Source organism: Salvelinus sp. IW2-2015, linkage group LG18 (assembly GCF_002910315.2).
Source record: "Salvelinus sp. IW2-2015 linkage group LG18, ASM291031v2, whole genome shotgun sequence".
NCBI lineage: Eukaryota > Metazoa > Chordata > Actinopteri > Salmoniformes > Salmonidae > Salvelinus > Salvelinus sp. IW2-2015.
Genome location: NC_036858.1, coordinates 59,892,021 through 59,902,374, shown reverse-complemented (window position 1 = coordinate 59,902,374; position 10,354 = coordinate 59,892,021). Strand labels below are relative to the sequence as shown.

Sequence of the window (10,354 nt, the reverse complement as noted above, 5' to 3'; positions counted from 1 at the left end):
CTTCACGTATGGAGTCGCATTGGACCTGTAGTCAACATCTTATTACTGTAATCCCCTTCACGTATGGACTCACATCGGGCCTGTAGTCAACATCTTACTACTGTAATCCCCTTCACGTATGGACTCACATCGGGCCTGTAGTCAACATCTTATTACTGTAATCCCCTTCACGTATGGAGTCACATCGGGCCTGTAGTCAACATCTTATTACTGTAATCCCCTTCACGTATGGAGTCACATCGGGCCTGTAGTCAACATCTTATTACTGTAATCCCCTTCACGTATGGAGTCACATCGGGCCTGTAGTCAACATCTTACTACTGTAATCCCCTTCACGTATGGAGTCGCATTGGACCTGTAGTCACCATCTTATTACTGTAATCCCCGTCACGTATGGACTCACATCGGCCTGTAGTCAACATCTTACTACTGTAATCCCCTTCACGTATGGAGTCGCATTGGACCTGTAGTCACCATCTTATTACTGTAATCCCCTCACGTATGGACTCACATCGGGCCTGTAGTCAACATCTTACTACTGTAATCCCCTTCACGTATGGAGTCACATGGGCCTGTAGTCAACATCTTATTACTGTATCCCCTTCACGTATGGAGTCCATCTGGACCTGTAGTCAACATCTTATTACTGTAATCCCCTTCACGTATGGACTCACATCGGGCCTGTAGTCAACATCTTACTACTGTAATCCCTTCACGTATGGAGTCGCATTGGACCTGTAGTCACCATCTTATTACTGTAATCCCCTTCACGTATGGAGTCACATCGGGCCTGTAGTCAACATCTTATTACTGTAATCCCCTTCACGTATGGACTCACATCGGGCCTGTAGTCAACATCTTACTACTGTAATCCCCTTCACGTATGGAGTCGCATTGGACCTGTAGTCACATCTTATTACTGTAATCCCCTTCACGTATGGAGTCACATCGGGCCTGTAGTCAACATCTTATTACTGTAATCCCCTTCACGTATGGAGTCACATCGGGCCTGTAGTCAACATCTTATTACTGTAATCCCCTTCACGTATGGAGTCACATCGGGCCTGTAGTCAACATCTTACTACTGTATCCCCTTCACGTATGGAGTCCATTGGCCTGTAGTCAACATCTTATTACTGTAATCCCCTTCACGTTATGACTCACATCGGGCTGTAGTCAACATCTTACTACTGTAATCCCCTTCACGTATGGACTCACATCGGGCCTGTAGTCAACATCTTATTACTGTAATCCCCTTCACGTATGGAGTCACATCGGGCCTGTAGTCAACATCTTATTACTGTAATCCCCTTCACGTATGGAGTCACATCGGGCCTGTAGTCAACATCTTATTACTGTAATCCCCTTCACATATTGGACTCATATCGGGCCTGTAGTCAACATCTTATTACTGTAATCCCCTTCACGTATTGGACTCATATCGGGCCTGTAGTCAACATTTTATTACTGTAATCCCCTTCACGTATGGACTCACATCGGGCCTGTAGTCAACATTTTACTACTGTAATCCCCTTCACGTATGGACTCACATCGGGCCTGTAGTCAACATCCACCAGGTGCAAATAAACTGTACCTGGTTTTTACATGTCCATATACTTCAACTCTACAATATCACTGCGTCCCCCTGAAAATGATCTTTACATTTTCTAAATAAACGTCAACCCATCTGTGTTCCTTCTCCTTTCAGAGCACTTTATGAGCGAGTAGCAGAGATGGAGCTGGAGCTGAGTTTCAAGAAGGATGACATCCTGTACATTGAAGACACGCTACCAAAGGGCAACTTTGGCTTCTGGATGGCGTGGCAGTTAGATGAGAGCGCACGCAAGCTGGCACGAGGGCAGGTCCCCAGCAAATACATGTAAGTCATACTGTACCTGCCGTAAATAAACTTTAGGTAACAGTTATGTTGAGTCTGTTGAAATGTTGATACACAGAGATATTTAATGATTGCATTTGGTATTTGATGTATGTGTTTCTGCAGGGCTCATTTGTAAAAGAGACCTGGGTCTCAGTATGACTCCCTGTTCAAATAAAGGTTAAAAAACACATGATAAGACTTATTAAAATACTTTATTAATGCTTATACATGCGTATAACACGTTTAAAAAGCATTATAAACTGGGTGGTTCAAGGCCTGAATTCTGATTGGCTGACAGCCATGGTATATCAGACCGTATACCACTGGTACGACAAAACATTTATTTTCAATGCTCTAATATGTTGGTAACCAGTTTATAATAGCAATAAGGCACCTCATGTATTGCCAATATACCACYGTTAAGGGCTGTGTCCAGGCACTCCGCGTTGCGTCATGCTTAAGAACAGCCCTTAGCCATGGTATATTGGCCATATACCACACCTTCATGGGCCTTATTGCTTCATTCAAACCTGTTGTACTGTGTATTCCCCTGTGTTTTTCAGAATGGACCAGGAGTTCTACAGGAGACACAGCATGCCTGATATGAAGGATGAGAGCGGTACCTCCAGTAAGACCCTCTCGGCTGCCGCTCGCAGGTCCTTCTTCCGCAGAAAACAGAAACACAAACGCTCTGGGTCTAAAGACGGGAAGGACCTAGTGGACGCCATCAGCACTGACTCACTGCCCATCATGGAGGGTGAGGAAGGACCATTCACACCTTGCTGTACTGTAAATGATAACCGTGGAACATGTAGATTCTTGATTTATCTCATGTATGTGTGACTCAGTTAGTGACAGGGCTCTACAGTGCGACCATTTCACCCGCATGTGCGCCTAAATATTTTGCCGTGCGACCTGGAGTTTTAATTTAGTAGCACCAGTGCACGAGGTTAAAAATCACCCAGAGGATAATTGTTGCAATGATTACTTTACTGTAKCGCAGCCCCTGAGCACCATGGAGAATACACTGAGCGCAGATTCATGACTGTCATGTTTGGACCATTACAACAAAGAAAACGGCTTGATACCTCAAATATTTCTCATTGTGCTCCTACTTTTCTTTGTGTGCTCCTACATTTTGTTCAACTTAGGCGCACACGCACTGCTTGTAAAAAATAAATGAAAGGTCAGCGTAGAGCCCTGGGTAAGAGCACGGCTCTAGCAACACCAAGGTTGCCGGGTCCATTCCAACACGGTTCACATTCCCATAATGTATGCACTTGCTTTGTACTGTAAGTTGCGTTGGATAAAAGTGCCTCAAGTAGCATATGCTATTATTCATGTAGGTGCAAAGCTAGTTTTCCACTGCAGTGTTCATGATCTCTGTTTTGTGTGTCCAGGAGGTGGAGTGATCCATTCCCAGACCTGTGCTGGTTCTGGGGTTAGAGTTAGGGTATCATGTACATATACACTGTAGTTTTACATAATTCTGCTGACGGTTCTGTGTGTTGTCTATCTACCAGATGGTGTGAGCCTGGCCTACCAGAGGGTCCAGAAGGTAGAGTGTTCCAGCCCCAGACCAGTGCTGGTTCTGGGGCCCCTAGTGGAGGCTAACAAGGACATGCTGGTGAAGGAGGCCCCTGGGAGGTTCTGTCGGTGCCTACCTGGTGGGCTGTTATGTTGTGATAATGCTATGTCATGTTATAACAGTGCTATGTCATGTTATGATAATGCTATTTCATGTTAGAACATTGCTATGCCATGTTATTATAATACTATGACATGTTATAACAGTGCTATGTCATGTTATGATAATGCTATGTCATGTTATGACAGGATTGTAAACCACTCAAATAAGTAAATTGATTGTCAATTATCATGTGTTATTTTATACAGACTCATGAAATACTAAAATGTGATTATTTTTGTCTGTCCATTCAGAGGTGATGAAGGCATCTCAGCAGGCGATAGAACGAGGGGTGAAGGACTGCGTCTTCATCGACTTCAAACGAAGGAGCGGCCATTTTGATGTCACAACTGTTGCTTCCATCAAGGAAATCACAGAGAAGGTATATTTAGTTTATTTATTATTATTTATTTACAGTTTAGTCTTATTGAGATAAAAACATATTTAGGAAAGAAACCAGTTCAGCATATTTTGTACATAGACAGGACTAGTAAATATCTGGATTAATACATTGCAGCTGCCATCCCATATCGTGACAGTGTGTATGTGTCACGATGGTTGAAAAGATGAGACCAAGGCGCAGCGTGCATAGAGTTCCACATCATTTTAATAAAGAGAAACTCACTAAACAAAACAATAAAGAACAAACGAAACGTGAAGCTACTGGAGTGCACAAAGGTAACTTACTGTAGACAAGATCCCACAACTAACAATGGGGAAATGGCTACCTAAATATGATCCCCAATCAGAGACAACGATAAACAGCTGCCTCTGATTGGGAACCATATCAGGCCATCATAGAAATGTAACCCACCCAAGTCACCATCACGCCCCAACCAACACAGAGAAAAACAGCTTACTATGGTCAGGGCGTGACAGTATGTTATGTACAGTGTGACAGAACCTAACAAAATGGCTGTTAGATTTTGTCAGTTGATCTAATATGTCATTTTGGAAACATTATTTGCTGTGCTGTCATTCATTTCTCATGCAAACCCAACTGGTTAGATTCTGTTGTTGTTTCTATTTTGAAGGATTGTCACTGTTTACTTGACATTGCACCCCACGCCATCGAACGGCTTCACAGCGTTCACATCTACCCAATCGTCATTTTCATTCGCTACAAAAATGCAAAGCAGATAAAGTGAGTACTAGCCCCCATTCTACTATAAATACTTATTTTTGTGTGCTGTATTTTGAGACAATGATCTAACACCACTGCTATCAGAGTCATCTGGCCAAGCTATCACAGCTGCTTTCCCTCATGGAGTTCCTCTATTGAAATGTGAAAGCTCATGGATCTCCTTTAGTCTTCTTTAAACAACTTTTTTTTTAACCAATAACAGTGCTATCAATCAATCAAGTGTATTTATAAAGCCCTTTTTACATCAGAACTTGTTACAAAGTGATTTCCGCCGAAGTCGGTCCCTCTCCTTGTTTGGGCGGCGGTCGACGTCACCAGCCTTCTAGCCATCGCCGATCCACTTTTCATTTTCCTTTTGTTTTGTCTTTGTTTTACACACCTGGTTTCAATTCCCCAATTACATGTTCATTATTTAACCCTCTGTTTTCCCCATGGTTTTTGTGCGTGTTTGTTTTATGTATTTCGGTCCTATTGTGTGGGCTTGGTATTACTACATGTATTTGGTAATTTTGAGTAAAGTTACTTTTATTACTCATCTCTGCTGTCCTGCGCCTGACTCCTCTGCACCAGCTACACCCAGACCTTTTACATATACGGTAACTCTGCCTACACCACAAACAGCAAGCAGCAACACATTACCTCATCTACTGCCACTTTCCAAAATCCCTGCTGTTTTCATGGTTGACTTACAGTAGTGTATTAAGTTTCATTGTCTTTCAGTCTAGTTGCACTTTCATTACTATAACATTACAGAAATGATCTCCGATTCATTCCTATCACAGACACGTTCCAAAACAAATTAATCAAAGTGATCAAAATGTAATTAATCAGAAACGGTCCTAGCCGACACTCCTCTTGAGATAATTGTGATTCATTAGAGAAGATCTCTGGTTGGTATTTTCATTTGTAATCGGAGGGGAAGATTAAGTCTGCTGAACACACAGACATGCACACGCTCACACACAGACACAAACGCAGGCACAGACACGCCAGGGATCAACCCTGACTTTTTTTTACAAGGAGCACGTGTGCCTAAGTTGAAAAATGTAGGCGCAAAGAAATTTAGGAGCACAATGAAAAATATTTGAGGTAATAAAGCTAGAATCCTTCATTTTTTTTGGCGCACTGGTACTCCTAATTTAAAATTCCAGGTCGCACAGAAAAATATTTAGGTGCATATACAAATAAAATGGTCGCACTGTAGAGCCCTGTAGGCACTCACACACTGTCTCACACATACTCGCACACATTCACAGAGACTAGTGCAGTGCGGCAGTGGACATGGAGAGGATCTGATTGAACTAAGCCTTCTCTGTCATCAACTGAGTGCCAGCTGTCCCTGGGATGGGAGGGGAGGAGAGGCTGAGCCCTATAGCTCTGTGGTGGGCTGCGGGGGTGTCTAGCTGAGCTATCCCTGTGACTGAGAGGCTGAGCCCTATAGCTCTGTGGTGGGCTGCGGGGGTGTCTAGCTGAGCTATCCCTGTGACTGAGAGGCTGGGCCCTATAGCTCTGTGGTGGGCTGCGGGGAGCGTGTAGCTGAGCTATCCCTGTGACTGAGAGGCTGAGCCCTATAGCTCTGTGGTGGGCTGCGGGGGTGTCTAGCTGAGCTATCCCTGTGACTGAGAGGCTGAGCCCTATAGCTCTGTGATGGGCTGCGGGGGCGTCTAGCTGAGCGATCCCTGTGACTGGAAGCTGAGCCCTATAGCTCTGTGATGGGCTGCGGGGGCGTCTAGCTGAGATATCCTGTGACTGAGAGGCTGAGCCCTATAGCTCTGTGGTGGGCTGCGGGGGTGTCTAGCTGAGCTATCCCTGTGACTGAGAGGCTGAGCCCTATAGCTCTGTGATGGCGCTGTGGGGGCGTCTAGCTGAGCTATCCCTGTGACAGAGGCTGAGCCCTATAGCTCTGTGGTGGGCTGCGGGGGTGTCTAGCTGAGCTATCCCTGTGACTGAGAGGCTGGCCTATAGCTCTGTGGTGGGCTGCGGGTGGTCTAGCTGAGCTATCCCTGTGACTGAGAGCCTGGGCCCTATAGCTCTGTGGTGGGCTGCGGGGGTGTCTAGCTGAGCTATCCCTGTGACTGAGAGGCTGAGCCCTATAGCTCTGTGGTGGGCTGCGGGGGCGTCTAGCTGAGCTATCCCTGTGACTGAGAGGCTGAGCCCTATAGCTCTGTGGTGGGCTGCGGGGGCGTCTAGCTGAGCTATCCTGTGACAGAGGCTGAGCCCTATAGCTCTGTGGTGGGCTGCGGGGCGTCTAGCTGAGCTATCCCTGTGACTGAGAGGCTGAGCCTATAGCTCTGTGGTGGGCTGCGGGGGCGTCTAGCTGAGGTATCCCTGTGACTGAGAGGCTGAGCCCTATAGCTCTGTGGTGGGCTGCGGGGCGTCTAGCTGAGCATCCCTGTGACTGAGAGGCTGAGCCCTATAGCTCTGTGGTGGGCTGCGGGGGCGTCTAGCTGAGCTATCCCTGTGACTGAGAGGCTGAGCCCTATAGCTCTGTGGTGGGCTGCGGGGGCGTCTAGCTGAGGTATCCTGTGACTGAGAGGCTGAGCCCTATAGCTCTGTGGTGGCTGCGGGGGCGTCTAGCTGAGCTATCCCTGTGAACTGAGAGGCTGAGCCCTATAGCTCTGTGGTGGGCTGCGGGGGCGTCTAGCTGAGCTATCCCTGTGACTGAGAGGCTGAGCCCTATAGCTCTGTGGTGGGCTGCGGGGGCGTCTAGCTGAGCTATCCCTGTGACTGAGAGGCTGAGCCCTATAGCTCTGTGGTGGGCTGCGGGGCGTCTAGCTGAGCTATCCCTGTGACTGAGAGGCTGAGCACTATAGCTCTGTGGTGGGCTGCGGGGGCGTCTAGCTGAGCTATCCCTGTGACTGAGAGGCTGAGCCCTATAGCTCTGTGGTGGGCTGCGGGGGCGTCTAGCTGAGCTATCCCTGTGACTGAGAGGCTGAGCCCTATAAGCTCTGTGGTGGGCTGCGGGGGCGTCTAGCTGAGCTATCCCTGTGACTGAGAGGCTGAGCCCTATAGCTCTGTGGTGGGCTGCGGGGGCGTCTAGCTGAGCTATCCTGTGACTGAGAGGCTGAGCCCTATAGCTCCTGTGGTGGGCTGCGGGGGCGTCTAGCTGAGCTATCCCTGTGACTGAGAGGCTGAGCCTATAGCTCTGTGGTGGGCTGCGGGGGCGTCTAGCTGAGCTATCCCTGTGACTGAGAGGCTGAGACCTATAGCTCGTGGTGGGCTGCGGGGGCGTCTAGCTGAGCTATCCCTGTGACTGAGAGGCTGAGCCCTATAGCTCTGTGGTGGGCTGCGGGGGCGTCTAGCTGAGCTATCCCTGTGACTGAGAGGCTGAGCCCTATAGCTCTGTGGTGGGCCTGCGGGGGCGTCTAGCTGAGCTATCCCTGTGACTGAGAGGTTGAAAGCTGGGCCTGTCTCTTCCAGCTTTGAGCTTTGTACTGGGGGCTGCTCGTCTCTGTCTCTGAGAGAGAGCGAGAGAGGCTGGAGGCTGGGCCTTACAGTACAATCTCAGCTATTTGGCTAAGCCCTTGCTGCTCTTCGCTCACTCCACACTACCAGCAACCAGCAGAGACCAATCATCTCATATAAACACGAGAATAGTATGTATATGGCAGATGCCTTTGAGAGTGAGAGAGAGAGAGAACCAAACCATGAACCACTCCCTGACTTTCTATCCTTTGGATGGCGTCATATAGTCAATATGTAGACTGTAGGCCAGGCAGTGAAAGGAAAACAGCAGGTCAGGTCAGGAGCAGACGGGTCACAGACAAGAGAGGCTCATTAACCCAGTTGCCACCCAGTGTGCCTTTGACTGTACTTACTGCTCAGTTCGTACAGCGCTATTACTCATCAACACTGCAATTGTAGTGAAGAGCAGAGACAGTCTTTCTTTTTTGTTGTTGCTGTCATGTTGATTGGCTTCTATGCACTTATTTGGGGGTAATTTTGTTGCCATGCCACCACAGTCTCTGTGTGATATCAACTGTGTGCCATGTCACCTCTTTTTGAATGAACTGAAATATTTGATATTTAATATGATTTTGTTCTTTCCTTCATTCAGAGAACAGAAGGATCCTCTATACTTGCGGGATAAAGTCTCACAGAAACATTCCAAGGAGCAGTTTGAGATGGCACAGAAAACGGAACAGGAGTACAGCAAGGTCTTTACAGGTTAGTATTATGTTAATATCATATAATAACATTCAGTTTGTTGCTATGTGAGAAGGCCTGTCATATGTACCTACAGTCTGGAGTCAGACTCCAGGCCTCGTATTCATAAATTATATCAGAGTAGGAGTGCTGACCAAGATCAGCCTGTTAGATCATAATGAGTGAAGTTACATAGACAGAACCGGACCAGATCATCTACTCTGAAACAGAACCGGACCAGATCATCTACTCTGAGACAGAACCGGACCAGATCATCTACTCTGAAACAGAACCGGACCAGATCATCTACTCTGAGACAGAACCGGACCAGATCATCTACTCTGAGAACAGACACCGGACCAAGATTCTCTAACTCTGAGACAGAACCGGACCAGATCATCTACTCTGAGACAGACCGGACCAGATCATCTACTCTGAGACAGAACCGGACCAGATCATCTACTCTGAGACAGACCGGACAGATTCATCTACTCTGAACCAGAACCGGACCAGATCATCTACTCTGAGACAGAAGGGACCAATCATCTACTCTGAGACAGAACCGGACCAGATCATCTACTCTGAGACAGAACCGGACCAGATCATCTACTCTGAGACAGAACCGGACCAGATCATCTACTCTGAACAGGAACCGGACCAGTCATCTACTCTGAGACAGAACCGGACAGATCATCTACTCTGAGACAGAACCGGACCAGATCATCACTCTGAAGAACCGGACCAGATCATCTACTCTGAGACAGAACCGGACCAGATCATCTACTCTGAGACAGAACCGGACCAGATCATCTACTCTGAGACAGAACCGGACAGATCATCTACTCTGAGACAGAACCGGACCAGATCATCTACTCTGAGACAGAACCGGACCAGATATCTACTCTGAGACAGAACCGGACCAGATCATCTACTCTGAGACAGAAACCGGACCAGATCATCTACTCTGAGACAGAACCGGACCAGATCATCTACTCTGAGGACAGAACCGGACCAATCATCTACTCTGAGACAGAACCGGACCAGATCATACTACTCTGAACAGAACCGGACCAGATCATCTACTCTGAGACAGTAATGGCCCAGATTTGAAAACAGTTTTTTTTGTGTTGCAGGTATTGTCCAAGGAGGAAGCCTGTCCTACATTTGCACTCAGATCATGACTATAGTGGACCAAGAACAAAGTAAAGTCATATGGATTCCTGACGGAGCTTTCTAGAAGGTTTCTAGGTGCTTCTATCTATGTAACACTTCAACCCTTAACAAGGAAGGTTGGGTATGATACACTTATCCACAGCTAAATGTTAAAAACTAGTCAACAATATCACATCACTGTTGTTATAATAATCAACTGTGAGGATGCATCCCAAATAGCACCCTATTCCCTATGTAGTGCACTATATATAGGGAATAGGGTGCTATTTGGGATGCACCTCTGATACACTCTCAACATAATAACACTTATCTGAAAGATGAGATT

General features: G+C 46.9%; 1 protein-coding gene across 1 annotated transcript in view; it reads left to right on the top strand.

The window, feature by feature from the left end:
- The window catches only part of LOC111977969 (disks large homolog 5), a 104,921-nt gene extending 94,628 nt beyond the window's left edge, over positions 1-10,293 (top strand). The window contains exons 34-40 of the mRNA XM_070448712.1: positions 1,709-1,879; positions 2,443-2,636; positions 3,403-3,546; positions 3,821-3,948; positions 4,601-4,710; positions 8,768-8,877; positions 9,990-10,293. Coding sequence (XP_070304813.1) covers positions 1,709-1,879; positions 2,443-2,636; positions 3,403-3,546; positions 3,821-3,948; positions 4,601-4,710; positions 8,768-8,877; positions 9,990-10,093 — 961 coding nt within the window. The 3' untranslated portion in view covers positions 10,094-10,293. The remainder of the gene's footprint in view (positions 1-1,708; positions 1,880-2,442; positions 2,637-3,402; positions 3,547-3,820; positions 3,949-4,600; positions 4,711-8,767; positions 8,878-9,989) is intronic.
- Positions 10,294-10,354: the final 61 nt, after the last annotated feature.